A 21,299-nucleotide genomic window follows, 5' to 3' on the forward strand; every position below is an offset into this window, starting at 1 on the left:
CATCAACACCAGGCAGGTGAGTTGCGTGGCAAGGCCCCGGGCCCCGCAGTTTAACCAGAAACAAACGCACAGACACGAATATGTTGGGTTAATGGGATAAATTAGGCCACAACTTTGTCGGTTATAGATGTGAGCGGTTTGGCTTAGGCAACTGGGTGAAGCAAGACTATATCCTGTCTGCAGGAAGTCTCGAGGGTCAAACACGATAGGGGGAGCCCTATGATATACATCAATTAAGAGACCCCCAGAATCACCGTTGGGGTTGTGGCATGGCCCTAGCCCACACCCAGCCTTCAGACAGGAACCACACCCCCGGATCCCTTTAACAGGATACCCCTCCCATGACAAGGCTTACCCAATGCCTAACCTTACAAAGTTGTGACAATTGCTGCTAGGTTGGCGAAAACCAAATGGCTGGTGTCAATTTGCCAAGCGGAAAAATTCCTACCCGGCCCCGACAACCAGGTGACTGACATTAGTCGTAGCACATATTCACTTATTCATTCATTCATTTGTCTGCAATATTTACTGTATAGGCTGCTCTGCAACAAAGTTTTCAGAGCGGCTTTTCTCAATCAGTTCTATGGTACAATATGTTTACAGATGAAAATCACCTTGATCATATTTTTCAGGGGAGTGTGCCCTTCCGAAATCTTGTGCACAAAGAGTGTCTCCAGTAGATGTCTGGTATAGTGTAAACAATGACAGAAGCAGGCCAGGCTGCAGAAATTAGAAAGAGAAGGAAGCAAAAGTTTAAAAAATCCAACCAAAAAATTCCTTGCAATGTTTGATGTAGCCATCTTTAAATCTCACCTACTACCCAGAACTGGTTAAGAGGCTTGCTTCTCCCATTAACTCAATAGGTTATCTTAGGGAAGTCATCCACAATCTGCATTGTATAGGTCAGGCACGTCCAACTCCCAAAGAGACAGCAATCTACTCAAAGTATTAAAATACTGGCGGCGATCTACCAATTGTCATTGCCGGCAAAAGTTGTTGAGCTTTTTTTTAAGGGGAGGCAGAACAAGGGTGGCGGGACTTTTGCAAACGGTCCCACGATTGACCATAATCTACCAGTGTGCCAGTGTGGTGTAGTGGTTAAGAGTGGTGGACTCATAATCTGGTGAACCAGGTTCGCTTCCCTGCTCCTCCACATGCAGCTGCTGGGTGACCTTGGGCCAGTCACACTTCTCTGAAGTCTCTCAGCCCCACTCACCTCACAGAGTGTTTGTTGTGGGGGAGGAAGGGAAAGGAGAATGTTAGCTGCTTTGAGACTCCTTAGGGGAGTGATAAAGTGGGATATCAAATCCAAACTCTTCTTCTTCTTCTACCACTGACACCCCACGATCGACCGGTAGATGGTGATCGTCCTGTTGGACATGCCTGGTACAGTCATACCTCTTGTTACGTTTGCTTCATGATACTTTTTTCAGGTTGCGTCCCACCCACGCATGTGCAGACATGCAAAATGACATCACATGCATGTGCAGAAGTGGTGAATCGTGACCCGCACGTGTACGTGTGCAGGTGCACAGATGTGGGTTGCGTTCCTTTCAGGTTGTGAACGGACCTCCAGAACGGATCCCGTTCGCAACTAGAGGTACCACTGTATAGGTTAAATATTCCTCAAGATCTAAAAAGCCCACTAATCAAGACCTCACCCTCCTTGAATCTTTCTAAAAGGGAAAGAGTATGCACTAGAAACCTCATATCGTAAAGTCTGGTTCCCCCTTACGGTGTTAGGGTTGTGAGGCATGTACAAGGAACATATTGGCTAATGTGATCCTTCCAGGGTAGAAGGCTGCATCATGTTATTCTGTAGATCCATAGAAAGTCATGTTCATTGCCATTTCCAAAAAACTGATTCATACATGTTGCCATGGGTGATGGGGACCCCTCAGACTCTGCTACTGCTTGGGGGACATTTATGATTTATATGACCCAACAATCTCATCGTTGGCACATTCCCACTAAATATGCGTTCATTTGCCAACATTCATCATTATTTGATATGTTTGGTATAAATGTGAACCTTGTTTTCCACCATGGAATATACTTTCATTATCTTGTAGTTTTTATTCTTCTTGCTTTTATGACTGCTTTTGTGATTGCTTTTAGCTTGATTTTTGTTTGCAATTATATGCCTGTGTTAAAAAGAGGGGGTCTAAAAAGCTTGCATAAGCTTATGGGCTCACGTCTTTCCTTTAGACATATTACCCAGCATAAAATCCATAAATAGATACAGATTTGAAGGGTGCGTGTGTTTGTAAATGACATGGCTAACCCATTCATGAATCCAGTGCTTTTTTTCTTTTTTAAAAAAATGTTTAGGGGTACTCTCATTCCGTCTGAGACTCAGGAAACACCTGACAGGAAATGAGGCCGCCATCAGGGGTTGCAGCAATGGAACTGATGAATCATCATGCTCTTCAACACAACTGATGATTCACCGTGCTAGAGAAGAAATTAAAATTTTATTTTTTTTTAGTTTCTTCTCCCATTAGATTCACAAAATGTTGAGGAGTATGCATACCCCCATGTCCCCCCAGAAAAAAGCACTGGATGAATCAGACTGAGGCAACCATGGTAGACCACCTCCACTAAACTTAATTCACTCACATTTTTGTCTGCCTTTGCTCTAAGAGGGCATCATCACATCATATCATCCTTGAGAACAGACCATTCTTACTCACTGAACTACAGGATGGCGTAGACTTCTTGCGCTCTCCTTTGCATCGTAAATACTTGAGAGGCGAAGGTAAAAGAGCAGATAGATTAGAAGAGGCCCAGTATATTCGGTTAGGAAAACCTGGAAGAAGAAAGAAAACAGGGCATCTGAAGCTAATGGGATCATAGAGTGATATTTCCCTGTGCAGCCTTAATATCATCTGGCAAATGCCAAATGGCTACGGTATAAATAATAACATTATTATTATTATGGAATGGGACGTCCTTATTTTCATTGGAAGGTATGCCTGCATGCAAAGTCAACAAGTCTTTTTAAGTTCACCTTTAGTTTTCATGGGGAATAGTTGGGTAAATTCAAGATGTTGCTCTTAGTATATAAAGCCCTTGAACCAGTTTACAACAACAACAACAACAATAATAATAATAATAATAATAATAATAATAATAATAATAATAATAAATTTTATTTATATCCCGGCCTCCCCAGCCAAAGCCGGGCTCAGAGCGACTAACATCATGCAAGTAAGACAATGCATAAAAACAAGCAATCAATAAATTAAGATACATTCCACAATTAATTCAAACAAATTAAAATTAAAACTGGACAAGTGGCAATCTTCAGGTTAAAATTAAAGGCGGTTACCAACTGTTTCCACTGACATTATAAGCACCTGTGAGCGGGCCTTACTCCTTACTCATTGCCTTACTCCTTATGTTTTTGTTGTTGTTTTTTTACAAAATTTTTATTGGTTTTTCACAATTTATATAAACACAAACAGTGCACAATACAAACACACAAACACATAAACAAACATGTATAATTTCAAATCCTTTTTTCTTAAACCTTACTTCACCGACTTCCCCGTACCTCCCCTTTCTGCATCCCAATTTCCAAATTTGTTTCAGCAAATCCTCCCCCTTGATTTTATCTAATTTTCCCTTATTCTTTTCTTTTACTTAATCTTTTACCGCTGTAGTCCCCATTTTTCTATAACCTCAACATTTTAGCATTCATTAATTTTACAATATTTCTTAAGATAAATTTTGAATTTCTTCCAATCTTCTTCCGCCGTCTCTTTCCCCTGGTCTCGGATTCTGCCAGTCATTTCGGCCGGTCCCATATAGTCTATCACCTTCATCTGCCATTCTTCCAGAGTGGGTAGTTACTCCTTATGTACCCAATCAACCGCTTCAGTTTGTGCTGACATTATTCAGAATGAATAGTGTCCCTTCCATTCCATATTTACAAGGAGTCAGCCCTCTGCTTTCACTCTTTGAAATTCTCCAGTTTCTAGGGCCTGCTAACAACCTTTTTTGTTTAGCCAAGCCTACCCAGATACATAGTCTTAACATGGAATTTTAACATAGAATTATATAGAATCACAAGACTGTAAAGTTGGAAGGGACAGTGAGGGTCATCTCGTCCAACCCCTTGCAATGCCGGAATTTTTTGCCTAATGTGGGACTCAAAGCCACAACCCTGAGAGTCTCATGCTCTACTGACTGAGCTATATCTGTTTTAAAACTGCATTTACTTCTATTTTCATGTCAATTAGTTTGAAACAGTTTATTTTATTGCTATTTTAATTAATATTATGTGGTGTTATATATAAATTGCTTACAGGGTCTTGCTGATTAAGTCGTAATTGAATTTTGTCAAATATATAAATAAAAATAAATACTGTAGTAAGAACATGTTTGTTTATTCATGCATTTTACAGAACAATACATCCATTATACAGTTATCCTTTATCCTACACTCTTTGGCTTCTCCACCCATTCCTCCGTGGGATCTTATTTAACCCTTGTTCAGCTGCATCTCCTTGATCCCCCCCCCCCTTCTGATTGTTTTTCATTGCTGTTCATGTATCTGGCCCTACTTGGAAATTTGGTTATTTCCTTCTTTAAGTAGTCTCCAAAGTATTCCCACTCCTCTTCTATAGCAGACTCATCCTGATTTCTTTATCTATGCAGTCAACATGGTTCATTCCACATATTCTATTAGCTTATTCTGCCAGTCTACTTTTGTGGAACTATTTTGGTCCTTCCCAGCACAGTCTTTAGCATATGCACCCCCAAATTTAGTTTAGCCCCCAAATTAACTTTTATTATGCTTATGTCAGACACAACGCTTACGCCTTATCTCTTGTTTATGAAAGAAGGGAGGGAAAAGAAACTTTTTTTTATTTGCTCATTTATTTACAATACACTTCTACTTAAGTATACAACACCACCACACTTAAACTTATAAGTATTGTTTAGGCACCTACTTAGGAGAAACATCAGCCGTGTCAAAGGTGCCGCTGACCCAGCTGCCGCATAGCACCTCAATACAATACGTAACATAATATTTTGATGTAAGAGTTAATTTTGCATGCACGGTGCCATTGAGAATGACAAGCGCCGTCGTTGAGTCTGACAAGCGCCGCCATTGTGAATGACAAGTCTTAGGTAAATGAGCACACAAAGTTGAAAGTCGTTTAGTGAAACAGTAGGTATACATTTAGTTAATACCTAGGTGTATATATGTATTTTGTTTTTCTAGCTTGATCAAAATTATTATTTCATAACAGGTAGATATTTAAGAGCTTAGGTGGCTTCAGCGGTGGGCGCCCCCCAGAATTCGGCGCCCGGTTGCCTCGCACCCCTTGCACCCCCAGGTAAAGATGGCCCTAGTCCTTCCACCTTTGAGCATAAATTATTCTGGCCGGTGCCGTTGGTAGAGAAAGACACTGAGTGCTTTCTTGGGTATTTCACCCTCTATTATACTCAATAAGAACATACCATATTTTTCGCTCTATAACACGCACCAGACCATAACACGCACATAGTTTTTAGAGGAGGAAAACAAGAAAAAAAATATTCTAAATGAAACAGTGGATGTATGATTTTTGTGGTTCATGCTGTGGCCACAGACATGTGATCTGACAGTGAGTTTGGAGTAGCCCAATGCAAAAATCCTGAGGATCCATGTGGATCCATGCTTTGTAACCACGTTTTTGCACCACTGCGACCCCAGGCAACAGTGGGTGCGTGATTTTTTTGGTGCAAGATGTAGCCATGGACATGCTATGTGATCTGATGGTGAATTTGGGGTGACCCAGTGCAAAAATCCTGAGGATCCATGTGGATCCGTGCTTTGTAACCACGTTTTAAGTGGGAAGGGAAGGAAAAGCACTCAAGGGACAAGGAGCACGCATGGAGTGTGTGGAGAAGGATGCTGCTAATAATGCTATTTAGCGAGCTGAGTGGGGAGGAGAGAGGGACAGAGAGCCTGCTTGCTTTAAAGGAGCCAACCGGACAGGAGCCGCTTACACTCATGTAAGCGGCTCCCCTCCCCTCCCGCTTTGCTCCTTTAAAGCAAGTAGGCTCTCCGTCCCTCTCTCCTCCCCACTCAGCAGCTCTTCTCCCGCTTTACTGTTTCAAAGTGAGCCACGGAGGAGGGAAGGAAGGGGAACCATGGATCCTCTGCTCACAACTGCAGCGGATCCCCCCCGCCACCCGTAGGCACTCGCTCCATAACACGCACAGACATTTCCCCTTACTTTCTAGGAGGAAAAAAGTGAGTGTTATGGTGCAAAAAATACGGTACTGTTGCAGTTGGCATTTGTCTATCTTGGAATACAATGGGAGAGTACACCTTTGGGGGGTGAAGTCGAACTCTTGTAATTGCTGCCTCCTGTGTTGTTTTTGCTGCACTAGAAGCACCAAAGTGACCTTTCTGGGGCACAAGCCTGGGCAGCGTGTGTGGAAGTCCTGGGCTACCCAGACAACAAGAACCCCTTCTCAGCCTTGCTGGCGTGGTCCAAAGAAAAGCAGAGCCATACACTTGGCACCAGGTTGGCTGCAGGAGTTGCCAGAAGGAGACATACAAGATGCCACCCAACCTTCTTAGGGACTTGTGTGGGGTTTATTCCTTAGCTTTTTCTAAGAAAGCATGAATTAGTCGAACTTGGCAATGTCACTGGGCATCTTTGTCATCAGTCAGCTGGCACAGTTGAGGCACTGTGATGTCAAGAACAGAAAACTATTAAAGTTGCTTATTGACTTTGGGCGAGGAGGAGAGTACATTGAGGAGAGAAATTAGTAGCAACAGTGATAAAAGCAGCTGCACTATAGATTATCTAAAGCGCTGGCTTTAGTTTCTTGCCTGCTGAAATTGGAGCAGGATGCGTATTCACAAAAGAGTCCAGACCAAGTGATACAAAATGTACTGAATGCTTAGTATGCTTCTGTGTGTCATCTATTTATATGTGGCAGAAGAAGAGAAGGGGTGGATGTTTCCGTTAATGCCTGATTCCATGAATGCCAGAGAGAATTTTAAATTCAGACCGTAAGCATCATCTGCCTAGATCATTAATTTGAGAAACTCACCTTACAGTGATGGTGGTGACACAGCGTTTCTGAGTCACCACCGTATATTAAAGGCACATCCTGTGTTCTGTTTAACTAACTGATAATAGCTCTTTCTTCACCTTTCTTATAGAATCTCTTCTCTTGCTACTTGGTGATGCACATGCTACTTGGTGATACTGTTGGTGATAAAAAAATTGATCAACTGGTCTGGGTGACCTGGCTAGGAAGCATTTGCAAACAGTTCTTTTTTTCATTTCCTTCCAGGCTATTGAGCCACATAGATACACGAAACAAATGGGCCAGTAATTTTTTTCGCAGACTAGTAATATCTATGCACGTTAGCAAGGCTAATGTGGCTTCTTCCATTTGTCAGTTTAAGCATGAAAGCTCTGCATTCAAACCAACAAATACCTTTTCAGCATGGTTCAGCTCAACATGGTAGGAGCAATGTTGGAAAGCTTCTTACCATGTGTGTCATATACCAATTCTTACATCCTGGGTGGTAGCTAAAGAAGTTGTACTTTGATCTGTGTTTTTCCATGAACTGACCAAATTTAAATTTCTCCGATTAGGGAAGTCAGAGAATTCCAATGAAAATGGCAGCAGAAAATTGCTGGTGCTCACTTATTTGTCCCATGTTTGGAATGGGAATTCATCCAGCAAATACAATTGGCATTTGCTGTTGTTTTCAGTCTGAGAACGATGTGCAATGATACATAATGTAAGACGTTCTTTTTCCAATTTGCATTATGTTTCCTCTGCACTGAAATGGTGTGGAATAAAAATTAATTACATAATGTTTCACCATGGTGGACAGAGATGAATCATGTAGCTTTTTGCAGCGGCTGAGCTGCAGCGGACCAGGGACTGTGCTGCATGCACTGAATACGAGGTGGAACAAGTTGTATTTATATTTCACTTTTGTATATTCAAAAGGCAGCACAAAACATAATATTGGTGTAATCCTCACAACAACCTTATAAGGAAGAGCAGTAGAATTCTCCCCATATTGCTGAGGGAAAGTAAGTTGCCTAATAAGGTCATTGCAAAGTTGAAATTTGAAACAGGTGCTTCTTGACTTTTAGCCAGGCTTTTAGCTATTATGGGTTCTTTTGATAAGCTAGTTCCAATCTACCGAAACCTCTGTCCAAAGGAGCTCCAGGAATGTACAATAAGGCCTGGCATGGTGAAAGCACTTGTGGAAGTTTCATTAGAAAATGATAAAGACAGGTTGTGGAAGGAAGGTATTAATTTTACTGCATGCAGTGCACTTAAAGAAAATGTTATGAAAATGATGTAAAAGGTAAAGGTAAAGGTACCCCTGCCCGTACGGGCCAGTCTTGACAGATTCTAGGGTTGTGCGCTCATCTCACTCTAGAGACCGGGAGCCAGCGCTGTCCGCAGACACTTCTGGGTCACGTGGCCAGCGTGACAAAGCTGCTCTGGCAAGCCAGCGCAGCACATACGGAAACGCCATTTACCTTCCCACTGGTAAGCGGTCCCTATTTATCTACTTGCACCTGGGGGTGCTTTTGAACTGCTAGGTTGGCAGGCGCTGGGACCGAGCAGCGGGAGCACACCCCACCGCGGGGATTCAAACCGCCGACCGTGCGATCAGCAAGTCCTAGGCGCTGAGGTTTTACCCACAGCGCCCTAGAAAATGATGTACAGAAAATGATGTACAGAAAAATCCCTAGAAAATGATGTACAGATGGTATTTAACACCAGCTAAATTGGCTAAAATGTACAAGACAAGAACTAATGAGTGCTGGAAATGTAAAGAAAGGGAATGTGGTGGACTTGTAAACAGGTAAAGGCTTTATGGGAAATGGTATATAATGAGTTAAAGAAGTTTTTTTAAAAATACTTTTATTAAAAAACCAGAAGACTTTTTACTGGGTATAGTGGGTGACGAGATACCAAGGGAAGTTAAAAGACTGTTTATGTGTGTAACAACCGCAACAAGAATTCTTTTAGCCCCCAAATGGAAACAACAAGAAGTACCAACAAAAGAAGAGTGGCAGGTGAAGATGATGGACTTTGCAGAACTGGCGAAGCTGACAGGAAAAATCCGAAACCAGCATGATCAAGTATTCCAAAAAGACTGGAGTAAATTCATACGATATTTGAAAAATTATTGTAAGCAATTAACATCACTAGCAGGGCTGTCCAATGACTTGTAATGAGAAATTTTCTATCTATATTTATTTAATTTTTGAGACATTCTGTAACAAGTCTAATTAGAATTGGAAAATGTATAAATTGCAATGATATAAAAATTAATTTCAAAAGCCATGAGGCGGGAGGGAAGGAAGTCAATAGGCGCCAAAGAGCCAGGGTGGTATAGTGGACAATGATGATGTGAATGTATAGCATTAAATGGAAAATAAATAAAAATTATATTAAAAAAGAAAATGATAAAGCGTGTTCTCCCTAACAGAGAGCACGTGTTGCGGTTGGGGGAACAAGCCACCCTGCCGTTACTGGGCAGATTTGGTGAGGAACCCAAGCCTTTAAGTGGTTAAAATTGGGTTGATGGGGAGTTTTGATTGATGCCAATTTGGAGGAGGGGTCAGAGTCTTTAAATACAAGGGCCAGACGTTGGACGTCCTCTTGGCCGTTTTGCACCGGATCACCCGCCCTCCCTCCCTTTAATAGGGTGTTTTTTTCTTGATCACTTGACCTTACTATGCCTGTCATGGGGTCGTCCGCCTTGAAGTGGGGGCCTGGTAGGAATTTTGCCATCTGGCTGATTGGCTGGTGCCATTTGGTTTTTGCCTACTGCATAGCAAATCGTCACAACTTGTAAGGTTGGCGGTTAGGCATTGGTTAAATTGGTGCTTGGAGGGGTAAGTGCCTATCCCTCCAAATGATACGGAAAGGGAATTCCGTTAAAGGAATCCAGGGGCTTGCCATTCTTTTCGTCCTTGTCCCTGGCATCGGACTTGGGCCGTGAAAGCCCCACAAGAACATGAGCGTGAGAAGTGAGGGACTGATGCCCAGCTTCATTTTCTCACGCAATACTTGTTTCCCACGCTAGCTTCCGTTGGTGTCCGGAAGGCCAGCTCTGTCCCTGAGGGCATGGACAGATAGTCATAACCAATGCCTAAGCAACCACTCACATTTTTTGTATTTTGAATAAAGTTATGGCCAAAATTATGCCAAAAACCTTAATCAAAAAATTGTTGTGTGAAATGTGAATTTTTTGGGGGGTGGCATTGTGGGACTCAACATGCAAAAACCAACAAAGCAAGAAGCACCTCTAAAGTTAACGCACAACTCTGCCGTGTGAATTTTACCAAAAGTTAAACTTACTGTTGTCCAGGTGACTTGCTGACCCATGTCCGTGAAATACAGTGTAATGATAGAAGAAGCTGCAAGGGCCTTTATGTTGACAGAGTCTCTCAAGAAAGACCCATCTATGATAACAAGGAAACAGAAGGAGGTGACATGCAGTCTGAACTGAAACACTGCTTATGTGTTACATGCTTGGCTCAATTCCATGAGATGTCCGACTAACACATAGCCACTGAAATGCCAAATCTGTTCAGGTAGCGTTCAAATGGCCTCATACCACATTTGCTTCCTGCCAGTCCACAAATCACTTTTGAATGGGAGCACAAGATTACACGAAGTCTGCAACAGCTGCAGGACAAGTCACTGGAGTATATACCACAGTGACCAAACATTATGTGGTCAGCATTTGATGCAATACCTTCACAGAGAAATCACCTGACATTGATTTAAGGATGCAGCATGAGAACATTGCCCCAGGGCTTATTTATTTGCCCAAGTTGCTCAAATGGTGGACTTGCAAAGGGTGAGTTCCTCATGGCTCAAATTCACGCTTCTAGCCCAGGGGTCAGCAAACTTACCGCACCTCAGGCCTATGTCTCCAGTGCCGATCACATGGCAGGCCAGAGGGTGGGGGAGCGCGTGCCCATACACGTGCCCATTTGTTATTTCCTGCGCACTTCCGGGTTGGAGGAACACCGGAAATAGCTTGTGTGCATGTGCACGGGCCTCCTCCAACCCAGAGGTGCACAGGAAATAACGCTTGCGCATGTGCAAATAATGCTTGTGCATGCGCACAAACTATTTCTGGTGCTCCTCTGACCCAGAAGTGGGCAGCCGCGCAGTGCTGCACCCGTAAGAGCGGGCGTCGGCAGCAGGTGTTGCTGCGGGCCGGATAAAGGAGTCCCTCGGGCCTTATCCAGCTCGCGGGCCTTAGTTTGGGAACCCCTGTTCTAGCCGGTAAGGAGGACAGGCAAGCAATCTCCTTTCTTGCCAGCATGAAAGAAACAGAGCAACAAAGATGGTTCAGTGCTATCAACACACACCATGTTCACGCTGGTCAGAGAGGAAGTTGACCTTTGGGGCTACCACCCCTTCTTCACTTCCCAAAGATCTTCTGGCAAGACTAGCAACTGAAGACGGCAATGCATACATAAAATATAAGACAATCTTCACATTTGCAAATCTGTGAAAATATTGGGGGAAATCTAAACTGGCACAGTCAGTATAGCAAAACATTTATTTCTTGGTTTGTCTATCCATATTATAAACATTGGGAAGCTCATTCTCATGTACAAAAGTTAATGTGGAAATTCATTCAGAAAACAAGCTCTAGAGCAGGGCTTCTCAAACTTGGGCCTATAGCTGTTTGAGGACTACAATCCCCATCATCCATGACCACTGGTCCTGCTAGCTATGGATGTTGGGAGTTGTAGTCCAAAAGCAGCTGGAGACCCGAGTTTGGAAAACCCAGCTGGGGAGTACCTTGGCAGAAAAATGAGTACTTACTGCGTTCAAGGCGCAGGCCTATGCGAGATGGCGACCACTGGGGACCTGCATTCAAATAAGTGAAAAATGTACCTTTCACTCCGAAACATTTTTTAAAAAAGAATAAGAAGGTTGCTCTTAGAAAGAACAGTCTGGCAACAAACGAGAGCACAGTGCAAAAGCAGAGTAGAGATTCAAAGACCTCAGCTAACCTAATAGAAAGATATTTAAATCCCCTACTTTATGTGTCTTTCATATCAACCAGGGCACATATTTTCTGTGAACGTGAAATGCATCAGTTTTGATGTCTAGGTTGTCCAGGCCTTAAATAGCAAAGGTCATCATAAATGTCATTTAAGGTGAATGGGAATCAAGTGTCTGAGAATTCTCAAGAACACTTCGATGTAACTGCAGAGAGATAACGGTATCATTTTGACAACCCTGTGTTTCATTCTCCCCCAGACTGGAAAATGCTCCTGGAAAGGAGCTATACCACCTAGAAGGCTTTCTGTCTGAAAAGAAATATATATCGGGAGCTTGCTTCACTTTGCCTGGACAGTCCTGTTAAAATTTGTGCTGCTTGTGGTAGAGGAACTGAAATACTGTCACTGTTAAAAGTTTATAAAATATGAAAAAATATGAACAAGACACCAGGGAGTTCAGATGTGAATGCAAAAGGGAAACATATTTGTTTTCTCCCCAGAAATTATCCAGCCCCGCTGCAAAGGAATACAATGGATTTATTTAGTATTTTAATAGCTAGGAGTTCTAGCTTATAAATTGGTAGATTAACCAAGTAAAAATTTAGTTGATTGACCTCAACCAATTTTAACTGATGGGGTAAGGATGAAATACACACGTATTTATATACTGAGGCTACTTCGGTTTGGCTATGTGGGAGGATGCTGAAAATTACAAGCTGGTTAGCGTAACAGCTGTCCCATGGAACCTGGTGGAAAGCTTTGTTAAATATGTAATTACCAAGCATATAGAAAAACAAGTCTTGTTGAAGCAGAACCAGCATAGCTTCTGCAAGGGTAAGTACTGTCTCCCATAAGATTTAGAGTTCTTTGAGAATGTCAACAAGTATATAAACAGAGAAGATCCAACTGACATTGTGTTCTCAGCAGGCTGGAGGAAAATCTCAGGTTTGCAGAAATACAAAGAGAGAGAGAGAGAGAGAGAGAGAGAGAGATTGAGAGAGAGCGCTTTAGCACTTTAGCAATAATAACAATAAACACCTCTCCAAGGGAAGTCCCCCTTCCAACTAAGCATGCTCATTTAAGAAGGAATTCAGGCAGGGAATCTGGGATAGGGCTGTGTGGATATAGTGACTAGCTGAATCCCCGAACAGAAGAAGCTCCTTGCTGTAACATTTTGTTGCAGGCCCCATGTATAATCCTAATTGTGGCATCGGTTCTCTGAGTGTTAATCCTTACATAGCCAAAACACAAGGTGAGATGTCAACAGGCTTGAGGAAACCCAAATGTTTAAAGAAGTACAAATATATATTCCATCTCCTCAGAGTATTGTGAAAGAACGATGTCAATCAACATTTGATGATCTCCTTCTACCGGTCCACAATAGAAAGTGTCCTTTCATACTGCATCACGGTGTGGCACGCTGGTTTGACATCAACTGATAGGAAGTGCCTACAGAGGCTGGTGAATACAGCAGAAGATATTATGGGCTATTCCGTGAATCTGCTGGATGACATCAAGGAAGAACATTGCCTCAGGAGAGTGAGGAAAATTCTCAGGGATGATTCACACCCTGGCCAGCACTTTCTTGATCTCCTGCCCTCAGGCAGAAGATACAGAAGCATGATTAGTCACACCAACAAGGTAAAGAACAGCTTCTATCCGTGGGCTGTGAGGCTGCTGAATGAAAAGATAATAACAGGGCAACTGACTTTCGGGTTTGGTGGGTGTGTGTCAGTAAACGAGGGGAATTAAGACTAAGAGAGCTGAGTGGGGGGTGCTCATGTAATCTCACTGTATAGAAGTTGTACAAGTGACAATAAAGTATTTCAATTCTCTCTATCTCTTTCTCTCTCTAATAAATATATATACAGTGGTACCTCAAGTTACAAACGCCTCAGGTTACAAATGCTTCAGGTTACAAACTCCGCTAACCTGGAAGAGTTATCTCGAGTTGAGAACTTTGCCCCAGGATGAGAACGGAAATTGTGTGCCGGCGGTGCAGTGGCAGCAAGAGGCCCCATTAGCGAAAGCACACCTCTAGTTAAGAACAGTTTCAGGTTAAGAACTAGAGGTACCGCTGTAAAGGAATACATTTTCTAAGCGGAAAAAAAAGCAACCCGAAACCACACACCCCAGACTAATGCAGACTATGCATGCTCAGTATGCGCAGAATAATGTTGGGTGTCTGTTATGGGGGTGGGGGGGGAATGAAAACCAGGAGGATAGGGGCAGTGACGTAGCTAGCTGCTCCAGCACCCGGAGCGGCAGGGGCAGGGCGATCTGCCCATGGGGCGGGGCAGCAATCTGCGCACGGGGACGTCGCGGTGATCCGCGCATGGAGTCCATCTGGGGGACGCAAGCCCCACACAGCTGTTTCAGACAGCATGGGGTCCCAAGTCACCGTGTCACTCCCAGGAGAAATGCGTGGCTTGGGTGCGCTGCAGGCCAGGCACCAGGGTAAGTGCCGCCCCCCCCCCGTGCGGTGTGCCATTTTCTCACCCCCCCTCCAGGATGGCACCCGGGGCGGACTGCACCCCCCTTCCTACACCCCTGGGCAGGGGAATGGCGCTTCCTGAAAGGTGGCTTGGCTGTAACACTGAAGAGGACCCCTTTCCACAGCATTGTGGTGGCTTATTTTTAGCTCCCTCTTAGTTATCAACCAAATCAGGAATCAATCAAGGCTGAGTTTTATGTATGAAAGAGTGGTGATTAAAGCTATTTCATCTGCACCGCCTCCATAATATTGGGATAGCAGCTGCACACATTTCTATTTCAACATTATAGCTGATTAAGCCACATTTTCTCTGATTAATAAAACGTGTGACACTGGATTATGCTGATGCAAGTATATCACCGCTGATGGGGAGAATGGACCAACATGTCCTTATGTTCCAATATTTGCACATTCTGCCTAAAGTGCTCACGCAATATGCCAATGTGTTTCTCCCGCGCTGCTGTCGCAGGGAGCCTGCCCTGCTGCTACTCCCCTCTCCCCAGTGGTGAACTTCAAGCAGAAAGCTTGCAGTCTTAAAGTAAATAAAGGAAAGATTCCTACAGAAAGCCTTTTACAGTACTTATTGTTTGGATTCACTTTTACAAGTTTTAAAGAACAGCCATGATCAGGGTGGATTTTCCTACACCCTTTTAATCAAATTAAACAAGTCTGCATCAAATACATAGACGAGAGGCTTGCAGGGAAACCTAGCCCAAGCTTCCTTTGAATAAAGGCCTGTTAAAGTTTAGCAAATACAATAGACCCACAATTTACAAGAATTTAACATTCAGTTTTATGTGCTTGGCTTTTTTTAAAAAAAAAGGGGGGCAGAAAGTGGGGTGGGTCTCCCGACCTGATTCAGGTGTGCTGCTGATGGTACAGTGGTACCTCAGGTTAAGAATTTGATTCATTCTGGAGGTCCATTCTTAACCTGAAACTGTTCTTAACCTGAAGCACCACTTTAGCTAATGGGGCCTCCTGCTGCTGCCGCGCCGCCGGAGCACGATTTCTGTTTTCCTCCTGAAGCAAAGTTCTTAACCAGAGGTACTATACTATTTCTGGGTTAGCGTAGTCTGTAACCTGAAGCATATGTAACCTGAAGCGTCTGTAACCTGAGGTACCACTGTATTAACTTTTTTCAAAAAAGCAAACATAAGATCTCCAGTTCCACTTCTCATTTGGCCCTAGATGTAAAACTTTTAAAAGTCTGTTCCTTTCAGTTCCAGAATTAAACTGACAGCTATATAATTAAACACTTAAATTAAAAAAGAGATATTTTTAAGGCAATTGCATTAAGCACTAAGTCCCTAAATGCAATACAGTGGTGCCCCGCAAGATGAATGCCTCGCAAGACGGAAAACTCGCTAGACAAAAGAGTTTTCCGTTTTGGAGGTGCTTCGCAAAACGAATTTCCTATGGGCTTGCTTCGCAAGACGACAATGTCTTGCGAGTTCCTGCTGGTCCCCCCCTTTTTCTAAGCCGCTAAGCCGCTTATCAGCTGATCCGATCAGCAGATAAGCCGCTAATAGCGCTAATCCGCTAATCCTTCAATTGGCTTGCTTCGCAAGACGAAAAAACCGCTAGACGAAGAGAATCACAGAACGGATTCTTTTCATCTTGCGAGGCACCACTGTACTTTTACAACTGGGATTTCCCTAAAAACTTGCCAGTCTAATAGTATTTGTGACTGTGGTGGGAGGAAAGATAAACACTTTCTGATTCAGAAAATAAACATTCTGCATCTTCAGAAGTCACATGAGGGTTTTTTTGTCTCTGAATTCCCATGTGGATGAACTCTAGATAGAATGAACACCAGCACCAGAAGACACTCAGCTGTCTCTAAATATCTATGGGCTCGTGGGAAACTTGTTGCTCATGAGGCAGAATTTATCTCCTACAGGTATGTGTCTGCTTGACACATGCATATAATAAATTGCAGCAAATTTCAACAGTTCATATAACTTGCGTTGAGATTGAGCTCAATGCGGCAAAGCAAGACTATGCACCATATTACAGACCATTCCCCACCCCCACACAAAAAGAGGAGACAAATGCCTCCGTTACTAACTCCATCCACCTGGCAGTAAGCTCCATTGAATTTAATAAGGCGTACTTCTGAGTAAAGGACGTGGGTGGTGTTGTGGGTTAAACCACAGAGCCTAGGACATGCCGATCAGAAGGTTGGCGGTTCGAATCCCCGTGACGGGGTGAGCTCCCGTTGCTCAGTCCCTGCTCCTGCCAAACTAGCAATTCGAAAGCACATCAAAGTGTAAGTAGATAAATAGGTACCACTCCAGCGGAAAGGTAAATGGCATTTCTGTGCACTGCTCTGGTTCGCCAGAAGCAGCTTAGTCATGCTGGCCACATGATCCGGAAGCTGTACACCGGCTCCCTCAGCCAATAAAGGGGAGATGAGCGCTGCAACCCCAGAGTCAGTCATGACTGGACCTAAGGTCAGGAGTCCCCTTACCTTTACATTTTACTTCTGAGTAGACCTGCTTACGATGGCAGGCTTTTTCAACCAGTTCCAATCCAGTTACCTTGCTGGTTGCTCTTCCTTTCGCTGTTCTCCCCTACCATTTTCGCCCTCACTACCCATCTCTTCTCCCATGCCTTCATATCCCAAATGGCTGTTTCCATCCCCACCAGTGGAGAACAAACTGTAAATAAGCCCATTCCAAAAGGGCTTGCTCCTGCATTGCTTCAGGCTGTGGCAAGTATGAAAAATTACCGTATTTTTTCGTCTATAAGATGCACCCCATGTATAAGATGCCCCCCCATTTTGGGGGACTCAGATTTAAGATAATGGGGGGGGGGAGATGATCCCATGTATAAGACGCCCACTAATTTTTGACATTATTTTTTAGGGAAACAAACCTAGTCTTATACACGGAAAAATACGGTCTGTTGTTTGCTGCCTCTTGGTCTGCCACCTGGGACTCAAGCCCCCTTTTGCCTACCCCTTCGATCTGGGCCTGTCTCTCTCTCACACACACATACAGTTTATTCTGAGTTCTTGGTGATAGATGACAGCTTTTTCCCTATGCAAAAGGCCCCGCCAGGTACTTACATACTTTGTGAAACTTATGTTTTACATCGAGAAGCGTTGATGATGGTGGTATCTGAAAATTGGAGAGGAAGAAAATATGTTGTACTCGGCTTTGTCTCGTCTGGTTTTTTTGTTTTTTGTTTTACTCTGCTTTGCTTTTGTATTTCTAACAGACCCCAAAGAAGTATTTAAGAAGATTCAAACATTTCCCTCTCAATCTGAACTGTGCCATACTCCCTGGGCACAACTGAACCAAAGTCAAGCACTTTAAGTTCCATTGTTCTCATTATTATTATTATTTTAAAAAGGACACACATCTCACAAATGCAGGCTCATGTAAATGATGTAACAACATGCACATTAAGGCATGCATGTAGATAGATGTTCAGTTCCTATGAACCCATGAGCTGGTGTCAGAGCGGTTGAATGACTGAGCTATGAGTCAGTAAGTTCAAATTTCACCTCTATTATGCAGGCACAAGATTCCTTTAGTCCAGCAATTCTGTCAATCCTTTATAACATACGAGCTGCAATACGGGGTTGTTCTAAGGATTATAGGTGAAGGACTTTTGCACCTTCTAAAGTACAATGCAAATACGTTATTATTACCCTTCTACCACAAAAATGGCCTGAGTGCATCCAAGAAACACTGGTTTCAAACGAGAATGTAAAACGCAGACTATTATGTAAACTGAATACCTCCTATCAAATTAAAGTAGTAAATCTAGATGATATATAACAAATATAGATAGATATAGATGTATGCAGGCTTATCTGGGACTAAGTCCTACTGATTTACTTTCTGAGTAAATATGCATAGGATTGCACATCCTGAAAATCAAACATTAAAATACCATCACATGTCAAATATAATCTGCTACCATAATATCCAATGTTAAATATCATCAGATATCAAACACTGGCACTGAACAGCAAGACTCTGAATATTCAGCATTATTTTAATGTTGAAATCTGCAGTAAAGGACATTACGAGTGCAAACTTGTTCTGTCTTCCTGCAGAAGAATCTATAGCCGTTGCTAAATAGGAGTCAAATACTGTGAAAAAATCTAGCCTAGGATATTAAAACAGCCTTCATTTATAGTGGAGGGTGGGAGGAGTAGGCAGAAAAGCAGAATTTGAGATTTACAGATAAATGCACCCATCTTCCAAAGCCTAGTTCTGCACTTAGGTCTGTTTGATTCACTGCCCTGTTTGAAAGTTACAGGGTTTCATCAGTGCCACAGGGTAAAAAAACAAAAGGCAAATCTGTCCTTTCCTATGGAAAGTTAAATATAAGCTGCAATATGAACATCACAGAAAAATAACACAATTTGATTCTTCCTCTCAAGCTGTAGAATGAGTTAGATGCATTTACAATTTGGCCAGAAAGGAGGTTAAAAATTATTGCATGTAGCCATATATATAGGCAGGAAAGCAAGACTCAGAATATTCCTAATCATGTCTACTCAGAAGTAAGTCCTATTGAATTCAGTGGGGCTTACTCCCAAGTCAGTGGAGTTTGGCTTGCAGGGCAAGTCATGCATTTAAGATCACACATCCCACAGCGTGCTGGAGTAGGTAGTGTGTGATAAAAAAACATGCAAACCACATCAACTCACCTTGTCCACTACACAAATCTGTTTTTTGGTGTGGGCATCAAGGATCTCCACTTCAAAGTAAGTTGTTTTGGAGTGCCTTAAGACTGGAGGCGGTTTCAGGTGGCCGGCCGAGAGGACAAGCTGAGACAAGCTGAAGAAACTTCTCGTGTCATTATGTGGCAGTGCAGGTCCATGGATAGCAAGGTCTCTCTTGTGCTCCGAAGAGCTGGGCTTATGTCTCCTGAACATGGCGGGGACAAAACACTAAGGCCTGTCATGTCAACGCTGGACACCTCTGAGGAGAAATCTGTTGTCCCGGCATCAGTTAAATACAAGCACAGGGCATTGGAACACGAAAGGTCAAGTGACATTCCATTTGGAGAGTCTTAGTTTTATATAGCAGGATTGGAAACAATGGGTCTCTAATCCGTGACTATATTTAGCGGGCTATTGTAATGTGCTGTGTTACCTTTTTTTTTATTTTAAACACAATGTTTGAAACAACATGTCCTGTTCAGTTCCTTATCTTCATTTGCTAATAATTACAAGCCAGTCTGTTTAAAAAGAAAAAAGAAAAAAAAGCCAGAGCTATAAAGGAACCAGAAGTGATATGCAATGGAATGTCATCATTATCTATAGAAGCCGGGTGTGTAAACAGGTCCATTTATGAAAATGCAAGTCAAATGTCATCCGCGTGGGAGATGTTTCTTAATGCAGAGCACGTCTATACTAAGCTTGGCATGCCGATCAATTAACCGGTCAAATATTGTCAAACGACTGCCAAACGTTCCATGAGCGATTGTGTAGGTGGTGGCTTTCCATTTTTAATTGTGCCGTGCTGTCATCCGATAGCAAAAGCGAAGGAGCGAAGGCTTCCTGGTTCCCAGCCTTGCAGGAATTGAGATGCAGACATGCACACAGACTCCTCCATGCTCTCACACATTTCACCTAGGATTAAGCACCCCAGTTCAGACATCAGGCTAGAGGCTGTCACATTCCTGGCCTTGGCTAACGACCTGGCCGTGACCCAGAGAATGTGGCGTTGTGGCTTCTTGCTGCTGGCATCAGTGCCCTGAACTGACACATGGTTCAGAGTAGAGTTCTCCAAGCCAAAGCACAGTACAAACCTGAGTACCTTAGTAGTATCAAGAACACATTCAAATAAATGAAAGCTCCATGGCTGGACTGGCTGGTTCCCAGACACCAGCCAGGGAATTCCCTAGGGAATCCTCCCCCACCCCCCGGAAGAAGACTCAGGGCCAGGGGATTGGTGGTGGGACAACGATGAGGGGTCAGAGGGAGAAGAAGGAGCAGAATGAAATGAATGAATGTCAGAATGATGTCAGAATGAAGTTAAGTGGTTTAAGCAGCAATGCTATAAAGGTGTATGTTAAAAAAGGGATTGTTAACAGGTGAGAATCCAAAGTTATAATATATTATGTTAAAGGACTAAGATAAAAACAAAGAGGGAAAGAAATTGCTGAACTAACTAATTGAATTGGAACACAAAAAAGGGAGGTGTGAGGAGGTCAGGGAAACAAGGAAATGAATGTAAGGTATGGAAAGACTGATGTATTTTTTTAAAGTGTTTTTTATTTTTTTGTATTTTGTATTTTTTCTTTTATTTTTTCTTTTGTCTTTCTTTTTCTTCTTTTTTAAAATTCATGTAATTCTTTTCTTTGAAACCTTAATAAATATCATTTTTTTAAAGAAAAAGAAGGAGCAGAATGAGAGGAGGAGGTATCGGAAGCCAAAGAGATAAAGGGGTTTAGTGAACAGGAAGAGGTTGCGGCAGAGGCTGAGGCAGAAATCGTGTCCTCCCTAAAATAGGGCACGTGTTGCAGTGAGACCTGGAGACTGACCTCCTGGTTGTGGGTGGTTTATTGGAAAGCCACAACACCCGACTGGTAGGTCCCTCGTTGCTGGGTTTAATCTGGCCAATGGGGTACAGTCCAAATGGCTCGAGGGACCTATATAAACCCATGCACGTGTCCCAGAGCTTCCTCTTTCATCTCGTGCCCACCCGCCCACCTCTCCCTAATTTTAGGGCATTTTGTGCTTGACCTTGCTATGCCGTCATGTGTTGTTGGGACAGGGGCACAGCAGGAATTTTCCCCACATGGCTGAT

General features: G+C 43.0%; 1 protein-coding gene and 1 long non-coding RNA gene across 2 annotated transcripts in view; both read right to left on the minus strand.

Moving 5' to 3' along the window:
* The window catches only part of TECRL (trans-2,3-enoyl-CoA reductase like), a 35,555-nt gene extending 16,017 nt beyond the window's left edge, over positions 1 to 19,538 (minus strand). Inside the window, exons 1-6 of the mRNA XM_083473311.1 lie at positions 19,193 to 19,538; positions 17,594 to 17,645; positions 11,848 to 11,892; positions 10,360 to 10,463; positions 2,694 to 2,809; positions 615 to 720 (exon numbers count right to left, since the gene is read on the minus strand). Of these exons, the coding sequence (XP_083329437.1) occupies positions 615 to 720; positions 2,694 to 2,809; positions 10,360 to 10,463; positions 11,848 to 11,892; positions 17,594 to 17,645; positions 19,193 to 19,420 (651 nt within the window). The 5' untranslated portion in view covers positions 19,421 to 19,538. The remainder of the gene's footprint in view (positions 1 to 614; positions 721 to 2,693; positions 2,810 to 10,359; positions 10,464 to 11,847; positions 11,893 to 17,593; positions 17,646 to 19,192) is intronic.
* LOC310692424 overlaps positions 1 to 21,299 on the minus strand; it is a 67,725-nt gene that overhangs the window by 17,859 nt on the left and 28,567 nt on the right. The gene's annotated exons all lie outside the window — the stretch shown is intronic.

The sequence above is a fragment of the Podarcis liolepis genome, assembly GCF_965112155.1.
Source record: "Podarcis liolepis genome assembly, chromosome: 13".
NCBI lineage: Eukaryota > Metazoa > Chordata > Lepidosauria > Squamata > Lacertidae > Podarcis > Podarcis liolepis.